The sequence below is a fragment of the Schistosoma haematobium genome, chromosome 1 (assembly GCF_000699445.3).
Source record: "Schistosoma haematobium chromosome 1, whole genome shotgun sequence".
Taxonomy (NCBI): Eukaryota; Metazoa; Platyhelminthes; class Trematoda; order Strigeidida; family Schistosomatidae; genus Schistosoma; species Schistosoma haematobium.
In genome coordinates this window covers 30,418,629-30,431,676 of record NC_067196.1, presented here as the reverse complement: position 1 = coordinate 30,431,676, position 13,048 = coordinate 30,418,629, and the positions used below count along the sequence as shown (strand labels likewise).

General features: G+C 36.0%; 1 protein-coding gene across 1 annotated transcript in view; it reads right to left on the bottom strand.

Moving 5' to 3' along the window:
* The window catches only part of MS3_00007287 (uncharacterized protein), a gene marked incomplete at its 3' end in the record, with an annotated part of 95,064 nt that extends 89,957 nt beyond the window's left edge, over positions 1–5,107 (bottom strand). The window contains exons 1-2 of the mRNA XM_051215550.1: positions 4,997–5,107; positions 4,235–4,961 (exon numbers count right to left, since the gene is read on the bottom strand). Coding sequence (XP_051073689.1) covers positions 4,235–4,961; positions 4,997–5,069 — 800 coding nt within the window. The 5' untranslated portion in view covers positions 5,070–5,107. The remainder of the gene's footprint in view (positions 1–4,234; positions 4,962–4,996) is intronic.
* Positions 5,108–13,048: the final 7,941 nt, after the last annotated feature.

The window sequence follows — 13,048 nt, the reverse complement described above, 5'->3', positions numbered from 1 at the left end:
AGGAATCTGATTTACTTTATTATTGTAATGACAATTGATATAAGTATCTATCAGATTTAGATCAGTCAATGTATCAACTTAAGTACTTAATCACGTAACATGAAAATATAGGAAAGAATATCGTACTAACAAAATAGCACTAGTGATTCTGTTTTGTATATTCAATGTCAATCCGTAATCAGTTTCATGAAAATTATGGGAGAGTATTTGCTAAGTGAACAAAAGTGATTTAGAATTGATAACCAGTGAAATTTAAGTCAGGACAAAAAACATTATTTGACATAGAATTAACATAAATTCGTTTTGACTCTGTATAAAGCAATACAAAAACTAGGAATTGATATGAGATGTTGCATTAGTTAGTTGTATACATGAGATGTGTACATACCGTGGAGGCTTGATTGTTATTGTAGAAGTTATTGACTCCAAGTGATTAACGTATTACAAGGTTGTTTTTACAAAAATACAAAATAATTTCAACTGTTATGTAATTAATTCGAAGAGATAGTAATTTGTACACAAGGTTATTTTAATTGTTTCAGAATAATGTTGTATGAACCATGATAAATTTTTTCTAGATAAAAGTAATAAAATTTTGTTATTCTTTTCAAATTACTTCCCTCACGTCTTTAAAAAAGCAACCTACATGGAACGTTAAGTGTTACTAGACCTTGAGTCTTAGCAACCTGATAAAATATTATGAATGGTTAAACAAACTGCTTTATGAACTACAGAGATCTAGATACCTTGCATTTATAACAAATCTATTTAAATAAAATAAAACAACGTATGAAATTACTTAATAAATTACTTCGTAAAAGCTAAATAGAGATAAGTAATAAAAATTTCCACAATGGTGTTTATTACAGTGTATATAACGAACGTTCATAACATGAGGTTTTATAGAATGTTTATGGTGATGATAGAAACGGTGTAAATTTCACTTGTACTTTGCGCTTAAATGTTATCATCTTTGAACAGAATAATGTTTTTTTAATAAAGAGAGAATGTCAATCACTTTTTAAATTCGATTTCAAAGTTTCTATTCAAGCAGTATAGACTAACACAAAAGGCAGATAGTTTGCCGAATATGTAAAATTATACACTTGATCCTTGAGAGTTAGTAATAATGATAATAATAGTCATATGTATTCCTAATATAACCTGACATTCTGGTTTAAACGTAATGATACAAAACAATAGGAACGCATTAGTTACGCAAAATTTTAATAAATCTGCTTTATTATTTACGTAAATCAAACGCGTTTAGCTTACAATCTTAATTGAGAAACTCAACAATGTTGTTGGGCTTAGCACATAAAAATAAATATATTTCTATGGAACAGAATTTAAGTGCAAGAGTGGTGTTAACGTCTTGGTATATTCTATTTTTGAATGAAAAGCTCTGAAGAGTCAAATGGGAGTTTTTGAAATTTCTCATTATTCGATAATTCAATCTCAATAACAGACTTCTAGTGAGTTCAAATATGATTTTTACTACAAGCATAAATGGATGGCGAACCAAGAGGGTTACGCATATGACAGAGTTTTTGACTAAAGAGTAATCTCATCGTGAGGTTGAAAGAAGGTTAAAAGCCAGGAACTGGGATGCCTGTACTATTCTGCGTTTAATCCAATCATCAGCGGCATATAACCGAAGGCCATTATGTATTTGACAGGTTATTACTTTGGGATTTATTGTTCTTTGCGTTTTTATTCCACTCAATCCGTGATGTAGAAAGACAGCCCCATAAATCCGTATCGTAGACTAAGCAAAGACTGTAAATACTGATTCCTTATTCAATCCTCGTAAAGTTTTCGAGATAATTAAAATTATCTTCAGGTACAATCAGCTTCCTTCTAAACTTTCAGAATTTAAATTTACCTGCTAATGGCATGATTTTTATAGATTTCACTTCTTATTTTGTCAGGTTTAAGAAGTAGTTTAACTTTTACAGTCTATATTATCTCCATTGGTATTTTACTGGGAACACAAGGTTCTTTATAAACAATAAAATGAGTTACAGGTGAGTCAGACAGTTAGTAAGCAAATAGACATATTTAAACAGCGCAAATATCCTGTTGACAGTTGCAGACAAAATAAACTAATACAGTTAGAGAAAAGCACGCAGTTAACTCAACTGAATATAGTTTAAAAACTGTCCATCATATTAGGCCTAAACAATAAATGATGGAGATAATGATGATCGCAATTATGGTAAATGAGACATAAGACTACAAAAAAGAATCCTTTAACACAGTGTGAAATATTTTAGGTGGAGCCATAAAGTTTGTTGTCGGACCAGCAAGTAGTTTTTATTTGATCTCTAGACTCATTTAAAAATTCAAGTTATTTTAAGTAATCATCATTTTGTGGAAAAGTTTGAAGAGTATTTGGATCTTTACTTCCTGAACACAAAGAGTCTCAAGGCTATTTCCTAAACACAGTACAGTTCTAGAAAAATGAGCTCACGTAAAATTTTGCGCTTTATGAGAATAAAGATATTCACACAAAAAATTTTTTACGCGAATTCGAGATTTTAATCGTTGCAAGAAAGTTGAATAGCTACTCGTTTCCAGCAACCGCTGAACAAAAAAATATTTTAAACAATCTTGAATCTAAATATTCGTACCGTAAATAAATGGGAATTTTCGGTAAAATTAAGCTCATGACTGATTTTTAAAAATGACGTGGCACATAATAAAAAGTTAAATTCAACGCTTGTTACAGACTTGGTGGTAACCCACCTACGTTTACCTAACAACTTATTTAGTAAGAATTAACATTATCTAGGTGTGTTTTTTATTCCTAAGAAAATAGTGTTCCTATCAACGTACTGGATTTCAACATAAGACCGATAAACACTACATTGTTTTCCGTCGTTATTTATAAAAAAAGTTTATTAAGTGGATCTTTTGTTCGATGAACCACATTCACTGATGTAAATTGTTTTAGAAGTTAGGGACTGTAAGTCTGTCAACAATGAAATGACTTCACTTTGACTTACGCTGCTATTCATCATAAATAGTATTTAATCAAGTGAAACTGAATATTCTAAAATCATTTCTGACAGTAGGTAAGCTATACAGTTCAACTAATAGATGAGTCCGCAGCAAACAAAACAGGTTTTGCCTCTATATGTCATCATAATGTGTTGAAAATCTATAGTCTTGAACATTTTACTTAAATTATTGACCATGAAATTTTTGTAAAGCATAACAAGTTCCGTTTTGGCATGAATTTTGTACTATATTATATAAAACCAGTGAAACAGTTTACAAAAATATGGTTTTCGTCAAAGGTTTTGTTTCATCAATATTCAACGTGCGACAACATGGTTTTAATTGACGGCTTTTTATTGTCTACTTAAACAAAGAGTATATTGGTGTTACAAAGGCGTTATGCTTACATAAAAACGGAACTTTAACTTGAATAGCAAGGCATCATATTTAATTATTCCAGATTTTGGAATTTACAGGAGCTTCTCCACATACATGAATGTGCAGAAAATAAAATTGAAGATGTTTACTTTTCACACCGTTAAAAGATGTGGTCATTTTTATTTTTCTCTACATCAGATTTGACCCCTCATAATACATAAAAGTTTAAAGTTTTGAGCTCTTACTAACAGTCATGGACCCCAATAAAGTTAGACATCTGCAAGCTTTCAAGTCATTTGGGTTTTTCAACTCACACGGACAAGGGAGTTCTAAAAAATAGATCAAATTCACAGACAGGACAAAATTAATTTAAACGAATACTACATTACAAACGCATTTGATTAAAAATCGCCTTCCATCGAACAAGAGTGAATTATGAAGCAGGTGGTTGAAGATACATGATTAGTGGTCTATATCACTCGAGGAGAAACAGGTGTAAATAATTAGGTAAGATTGATAGTTTAGAAAAAAGATCACTACAAAAGATGTGAAGACTCTAACCTGCTAAACTGATCGGCGTTAGGATAGTGAGTCAGATAAATGTATTTACGAGCATGCCATGAACAGGAAAATTTTGTAAAAGTTGGGATTGAGTTCAAAGTAAAACTTTTATGAATATCTAATATTTACTAACACAGATATCATGAATCTCTAATAGAAAAGAGCATACAATAAAGAGTTACACTTATTTTGGTAATTTTGAGAAAGCCTAAGAAGTACTGAAATATGTTTTGGCCAAAACTTGTTATGTAAATCATATAAAACAGTAAAAAATTGCAAGATAATAACTTACCCCAACCGGAATTCATGAATCTGAGAGCTCCGATTGACTGCTACTCTCAGAGAAAATTCGTGGTTTAAACGGAAGCCAGAGATCCCTATTTGAACCAGTGATGCATTTGAAACTCCATGGTTAATATTATTCCACTCGAAATCAGGCTTCTGGATTGCCGTAACTGGAGGAAGTACTTGTGACTGATGAATCAAAGAGTGCGTTATATCCGACCGTTCTACATAATGAAGATAAGGTTCCGTATAATTAGCTTGATAAGCCGTTGCGTTATATTTGACCAATATGGTCAACGATTCGGTCATATGTGCAAGAAATTGCATTTTTATAAAATCTAGGTCGAGTTTAGCTGCGCATTCAGTTTCATTAACAGTTCGGATTGTACATGATGAATTACTAAAGACATGCGAATCAAATGACTGGATATATACACGGAAAGAACAGAATATGAAGGTGTTTTGCTGCGCAACAAGATAATTGTTTTCAAGTGAACAAAGAGCATACAAAGGTGAGCTGTGGGTCTTGTATACAAAAATTATGTGGGTATTTAGGAATACGTTTATACTGGCCATCTTGTAAAAGTGAGTGGAATTGTATGACCCCAAATGTGCTATGATAGAGCCCTCCATAGCGGGCTGGATAAGAAAGAAAGACTTCTCCTGAGTATTATTCGAACTATAAACTTCGAATGCCAACTCATCTGGGTCAGTATAAATGTCCGGAGATATTCCTATCAGAAGACAGATAAAAAAATTGTAAACAAACCTGTCGACCTTCTTATCAGAAGTATTAAATTTGACAACAGCAGTAATCTCGCTGTATACAGAACCGAACACATTACATCACATAAACGCAAAATCCATTCCAATTATCGCGCAACCTTGAAAAGTTAAACTAGATTCCACCAATATAGAATAAACCACGGATAATCTGATGTGATAAAATAACATAAAATTGGCCATTATATTTCAACGAAAAGATTGTAGCTGCTCTTTATAACTCAATTATGTTCATTCTGTTACTAATTATGCGTATATTTTCTAAACATTCCCAAAAAATCTTGTCACGTTTCATAAGCAAATAACAAAACGTTACCGATCACTCTTGAGGACTGTAGGAAGCCCAGCCTTTAGACCATTTAGTTTTAACCTCACAATTTCGAAATGTTATATTAATCTTGCAAGAAACGTCTAGACGTTGATCTAGATACTTTGCAGATTTAACCCTAAAGATGGAAAACAGAAAGGCCATCCATGTTTCTGTAGGTTTTCACAGTATGTTTTCATGTTTACTACTGGTGAATTCACAGGAAGCGTACACAGGATGTGTTAATGTAGTCGGTTTCGAGACTTGATTTGGGGGTGGGGAAACATGCACCATGAGAGATCATAGTTCGTTCTTGACATCAGGTACTCTCGTTGTTTCAGATGATTTGTTTAGGTACAAATAGAGTAACAAAAGAACACTGACCAAGTCTAAAGTTAATTGACCTCTCTATTTACTAAAGCATTTTGTGAAGCTACCAAAACTTTAAGACTTTGTTACAAAGTAACCTTAAACTACAATTTAACACTTGAATGTCATGATCCTGCTGTAGTGACATAAATTTATAATTCTTCACTATTAAACATTGCATTTTGACGTTGATATTGTGCGTGATCACTAGAGGTTTGATGATTACAAGTCACGAATTCACATATAAGATGAACATATAATTATCATTTTAGATAATGAATTCAATTCTAGGATCCAAATGCAATAATATAAGTAGATCATCGCTGACCACAATGAGTCTATCTGTCAGTTAAATAGGTTAATTAAAGTCCTTAACGAACGTAAACTCATACAAGCTTAACTATGGCTCTAACAAACATCTAAGTTAAAGTGTCTGTTATCGACACTGCCACAGTCTATCATGGAAACCTATGAACTCAATTAGGAATACGACGTAACCTATAAGAGGGGTGCACCAGTTCAATGGTGTCAGTGCGTATGTATTTGAATTTAGCATCGAAGCTGCGTCTTTTTGTCCAGTTACAAACATCCCGGCTCAAGTACAGCCTTTGTAACAGACTAGCTTGACCGTGGCCTTTTTCCGGATACAATATATATTACGGGTGGTTTTTAGAAAAGTATGTGCCAGTCACTTCAGAGGAAAGACGTGCACACTCTGTTTAAAATCACACATTAGATTATTATCCCCAATTTAGCTTCTTAGCATGCCAAAAGAGTCATGCATAGGAATCTTGATTTATTACACTCAATATATCCGGGTTGTTATACCGTCAACATGCGATATTCGGTTTTATTTCGCGTGAAAACATTTATCATTTCCCCAAACAAGCCATCTTTTGCTTCATTCTTATAGTATGCTAGAAGCAATTATGGAGACGAATCTAAATTGCTGAACTCCCCCGGGTGAACCATTATTTTGCCCATACTTTAGTACCCCGTAATAGACTTTTGGTCTGCATACTTTGTGAGAATGCAACCTTATATTAAGTATTAAAACTTTTTGACCGACAGGTTGGTCACTGAAAATTCACTTCCTAACGTATTGTAACTCATCTGTGTAGGATCTAATCTATCGGAAAAAATTAGAAAAGTTCTAATATGGTGTTTAATAAGTGCTGAAATGCGGGTCCAACTGAGACACGTCAGTCATCCAACGTATTCTCAAGCTGTAGAGTCTCTTTGTTTGCAGCTTATCCAATGTTCTTGAATACTTACATAGCCTCTGATGAAAGATAAAAAGTCCGAAAGTGTACTTGTGGTGGTATTCCCCCCTCCCCACACGACCCTTGAAACCAAACTTACGACATCAATATTGAACTCTCACAATATTTTCTTCGATCGCTGCTTTACTTCTGCACAGTTTTGTTCAAAAGGTCTGTGATTTGTTAACCCAAGAAGACGTGACAAGTCGTCAATTAATTGCGTATGCTCTCGATAATTATCTAGTGACTTAACCTATGAACAGTCAAAAGCTTTGTCTTACTTAGTCAATCCGAAGGGATAAACCACCTTTCACATCGCTGATAAAAACGTGAATATTTGGTATAATATATCTATGAGCCGTTTTTTGTCTGATAAGAGGTCAACTGTTTCCACATGTCCCATTTTTTTCACCGTTTTCGGGGCGCTAGACAACCCTGCTATGCCTAAATATTTCAGCTTACTGTCTAACAACCTTAACTTCTCCCGGTTCAGTCGTAGAAAGCATGTGTCAGCAGGTTGCCTTTTTTACCATAGGGTTTTTGACAATGTGCATGCAATTTTCATCATTGTGTGGTATTTTTTCACAACAGCGAATTTTGCTGACGACAGGTTGGCTATATCTGTAATTCTAAAACTCCATGAGAGCCTGGTATTGCGCCTGGGGTCAAATAATGTCAACCCAGATTTGCATATCGGTTTTGCTGGCTCCTCTCAAGCTCAATATTGAACCGTGGTGTTGTTTGCATTTGTTTGTCAAGTGATTGCTGTTTATGGTCCGTACAACCTCGTGTACAAACAACGAGGACCTGTCACAGAGTCGTGCCGGTGAAGGCAGCAGACTTTCCTGACTACCAGCCGAGCAATTTTCTTCTCGCGACCTGATGAAATTACGAGACTGTTAATAGCGTTTATTTCGACCATCAAACGTTTATCGGGGGACTCAGATACTTTTTTCTTAACTGTACCGTTTGGCTGATATCCTTAGTTGCAGAATGTGCTGCATTGCTTGTAGCACAGATTTGTGTATCACTGGGACTGCTATCTGCTTCATGACCATTTGTTACCTGTTATTCAACATCAACTTCATTAAATACAGGCATTAACCTTTCAACATTTTTTGTGAAACATTGACTTCGTCGAGCTATTCCTATGGAGCACATCCATTATGTTCTCAGGTACTTATTGTCAGCCATTTTTTGTGATACACTTGATATTTGCACCACTGTCTCAGGCTCCTGGAATCACTTGCACACCTAGGTAGTCAACGTAGCCACAAGTGATCAGATAAACTACCATCATCCTTCCCGATCACAAGTGAACGTCCCATAAGATCTTTCATCTGACATGAAATTATGTCACCTATCTGCATTTAATTAGGAAGTTGATCAGTGGTTTGTTTGTCGTATATGTCACCCATATTGACAGAATTAGGTAGTATGTAATACCAATCAGAAATGGGATGCTTGTCCAAGGGAGATTGAAAAGAATGAATTGACGAGAATAAAAAGGAAACAGAATAAAAGCAGGATTGAAGGAATCATGAAGGATGCTTAGGACAACCGGAAAACGTTTACACGAAAATTTGTCAATATTAGAACGAGCAGTTTGACAAAAATTGGGCGCCGCGTATAAAGAAATCATTATATGTGAAAATAAAATGTAAATTTTAATCGTTGAGATTGTTTCAAATATGACTTCCACATGTAATGACAAGTGATTGAAGATATGCAAATAATCCATGGAAAAAGATATTTAATGTGAATAAAACAGATAAATTACATAAGAATAACTACGCCTGAAGGGCTTAGCCATGGCATCCGACTGAATAATATTCTCGCGTTTACCAGTGTTGGCCTTCTTTCCGTGTTAAATGTTGAATACCTATTTTCCCAGCTATCTCATATTCACCTTTGAGTATTGTGTGGTTAGAAACAATAGCACTACAAGGTTCGTGATTCGTTTTTTTCCAATCATAGTACAGCACTCAGTACCACCTCTGTACGATCATAAAGTTATCATTTTTTAGAAATATTGGTGGATCTAGCACTTTAGACCCCTAGGTCGGAAGGTGTAACGAATCAAATATCTGGACAGGGCTGTCAAGTTTCTTATGGCCTTGTTATAACACTCGGTTTCATTTCGTCTAGTGTTATAACGGTTGGGTTTCCACGTTTACACTTATGGGACGCTAATTTACCTTAGACGGATATCTATGAAGAACGAATAATGCTCAGGACAAACACGCATCGTTCAACTTATGAAGAAGATGTGACTGCATTATGTGGCACTTATTGCAATGCTCTACACAGTTCCTGCACATAATCAGAGTTAGGAGAATAGGCTGTCAACGTCAATTGTTACTCATAATTTCTAAGACACCGGACATAATAATATGTCAATACAGTCGAAAACCATGATAACTGTAATGGATAGAACTGTTTGCGGCTGTATATCAGTAACTTATATGGTATTCAAAAATAGTTTTACACTTAATATCTACCACTCATCGGATATCCATAAGGCGCATATACTTGCATAGCACGTGCTTCCTGTTAGTGAAAATCGATCATCTATCGATGATCTAGTCTTGCGGATTATACGTTATTTAACTCCAAGAACTGTCTTATACAATTTTTATAACTCTAGTACTGCCGGTCTTATTGCTGAGTTCCATGGCCAGAAAGGAGATATGAATGCCAGAAATTGAGCGGCCCGCTTGAATATCTGACTGTCCTGTTTCTGCCATCTAGTTATTTCAACAAGTTATCGGTTTTTCATTTTGTTTTAACGTCTCATCCTGTCCATTAATCGCATAGACTATACAGGAGCGTTTATGAAAGGCCTACGACCAATATCTACAGCACACTCTGCCTGTTAAGTTACAGGTTTTCGCGCACATGTAACATATTGTCGTGGATTTTTTGTGTCGTTATTTATCAGCTATTAACAGCCTTTTTCCGTCACACGTGAATTTTCGTAATGTTTGTGCTTGCAGCATAGTTTTTATTCCAATTTATTAGCAGTTTGACGTATTTCTTGCTCACCACCTAAGTAAATCTGTAGTTACCGTAATATGGTTATTTTTAACAATACAAAGTCAGGCAAGTAAAACACCATTTTTCTGGTCGAAAATAGATCACAGATTGAGTTTTAATGAAAATAAGCCGTAAAACCCACTATATATGGTTCACCTCCTTGATTATGGTGACGTTTAAACCGTGCCTACTTCATCCAGGGATTTACTTTCAGTTGTATGTGGTGATTTAAATTCATGTGACTATAGCTTCCTTATGTCACTGGGTCACCAAAATGTAGTAGTTTTTCCTACTCGTTTGGATGCTCATTTGAACTTCGTTTTCAATAATGATGTGGGTATATATATGACACGCGCTATCTGAAAAGGACAGTGGTACTGTTTCTCGTTGAATTAGTTAACTGTTTTGATCGTAAATTACGTATCAAAACTACGATTTACACTTTAATTGAATCTACTACAGTTAAAGTGATATTCTATTGAGTTTTTTTGGCTTTTGTGTGTTTATTACATTCGAAACCATTCTTGGTCTGTATCGAAGTACTTTAGTTAAGGATCGAAATCTTGCTAAAGTTTGTCTTGTGGTAACCTTTTATTCGTTGACTGACATTTCTGTTCATACGGTGATCATATTGTGTGTTACACCATGATCTGACTAAAATGGTTGATAGTACTCACAAATGTGGACAACCAAACTGTTTGTTCCCTGTAGAGGAGGGAATGCAGTGTGACGAATGCAATAAGTGGTTCCACAAAATGTGCACCCGTTTAAATCCCACCGCATACAAAAGATGCTCGAAGCCTAACTCACATTGGCTTTGCATGTTTTGCTGTGCCAACAAGGCATTACTAATACAGGAGGCTATGAGCCTGTTGGCTTTGGCCTGTAAGAAGAACGATGGCATATGCGCCGACAACACGGGCACTGACAGTGACGAATGTGTCAGTGTAGTACCTGCTGTTACGCGACGCCTCAAACAACCGACTCTGACTGACGTAAAAGTGAAATCTCCGTTGACATTAACAGGGGGAGTAGTACCACCTGGTACTGACATTGTTAATAATGCACCTTTAATGAGAACCGAAGATCTGGATAAAACAGTCACCGTTCCAAATAGTCCCAGTGTTATGAGGGATGAAAAGTGGACTACGGTACGTAGGAAACGAAACGAAAAGAAAAAAGCTGTAGGCAGTACACAAGTAGTTAGTAACTCACTGGTGGACCCAAATTGTGAGCCACAAATTGCACTACCAAGATCTGATGGTAAGAGTGAAACCCATCCTGGCGCGACAAAGAAGAAAAATCTAATAACATCGAATATTATTGTGAGCAAATTGCGGGAGTCAAACGACCCTGATCCGAAAATTAGACACGTGCATGACTTAGAAAAGCTAGGAGAATACATTCGTAGTATTTTACCAGATAACTCCAAAGGAGTTCAGGTCAAAAAATTGGTAAGAATAGGCAAGAGGACCGAGGACAATATTGAACCCCGTCTATGCAGACTCCTTAAGGTAATCCAAGGATCGGAGAAGCAACGGGATCTCTTGTTAAGTAGCGCTCGTTGTCACGAGGATTCTGACATTTGCGTTAGACCTGACATGTCTCTCGAAGATAGAATAAAAAGGAAGAAAGCACTAGCTGAACTTGAAACCCGTCGGCAAAACGGCGAGGAAAATCTCCAACTAGTGGGTTTTCGGATAGTCAGGTCTTGGAAGTGAATGCTACCAAGGCCTGTGTGGATAGGCTGTTCTACTTAGGAGCTTTATATACCAACGCTCGTAGTCTACGAAATAAGTTCTATGAACTAGAAGCACTAGTGGACAGGTTAAAGCCACTTATGGTAGCAGTGACAGAAACTTGGTTAGTCCATGACTTAGACATTACTCCAGAATTATCCGGATACCATTACATCAGGAGTGATAGACATAGATGTAGAAAAGGAGGCGGCACCTGTTATATATAGCCAATGGCATAACTATCCGCTCCTCTGCTAGCGAATCCCATGATAGCGGCACTTGTGAAGTCATTAGCTGTAAGTTGGCAATAGGATGTAGTACATTTATGCTAGGTGTCATCTATCGGAGCCCAATCTGCTTAGCTGATGACTTTGTTTTAGAGCACATTCATCTTTGGAGTGAAAATATCAGATGCTTGATAATAGGAGACTTTAACGCACCTGATATTAGTTCGACTGATATGACCACAGAAGGATCTATAAACTCCTTTGATAGTAGGTTACTGATAACAATAATGGAGCATGCACTAGTGCAGCATGTATCCCAACCCACACGTTTTGGTGTTAACCAGGGTTCTTCTCTGCTGGGCTTGGTAATCACTCATGAGACTGAGGATATTGTCGACTTTAATATTCTTCCACCGTTAGTAAACAGCGGTCACGCTGTTGTGTCATTCACGTTTAGAACTAGGGACATGTTATACAATCAGGTTACACCGCGCCCAAATGTATGAAAAGCTAACATATCAGCCATTCAGGAATGCGCTGCTAAGACAGATTGGTTAGTAGATACTAGCATATCAGTTGAAGAAGCATGATCTGTATTTAAGGGTAAATTTAGACTAGTTACGTCCCAGTTCATACCATACCTGGTACCGCGAAGACCGAATAACCGTACACCATGGATAACTAAAACGGTCAGAAAACTCTTTAGAAAAAGGAAGAATCACTGGAATATATTCATCTCTACTGGCTTAGAACAACACAGATCCAGCTATTGTAAGATTAGGAATACCTGTAAAGCGTTAATATGCAAGACTAGACTATCATACGAAAAACAATTGGTTAGGGATTCTAGATATAGTCCGGAACGGTTATTCTCGTATATAAAAAGGCAAACTAAGAGAAGCGATAGAATTCCATCACTTTTGATACGAGATAATCCGTTAATCTTAGCAGAGAATGATGCCGAAAAAGCTGAAGCTTTATCGGAATATTCTGGTAAAGTGTTTTCTATCGGTAATGAGGAACGACCAATGATTCATCGTGACCGTGACGGCTCGCTGATGGATCCTGTAGTCATTGAGAAAGGTGCTGTTTTAAGGC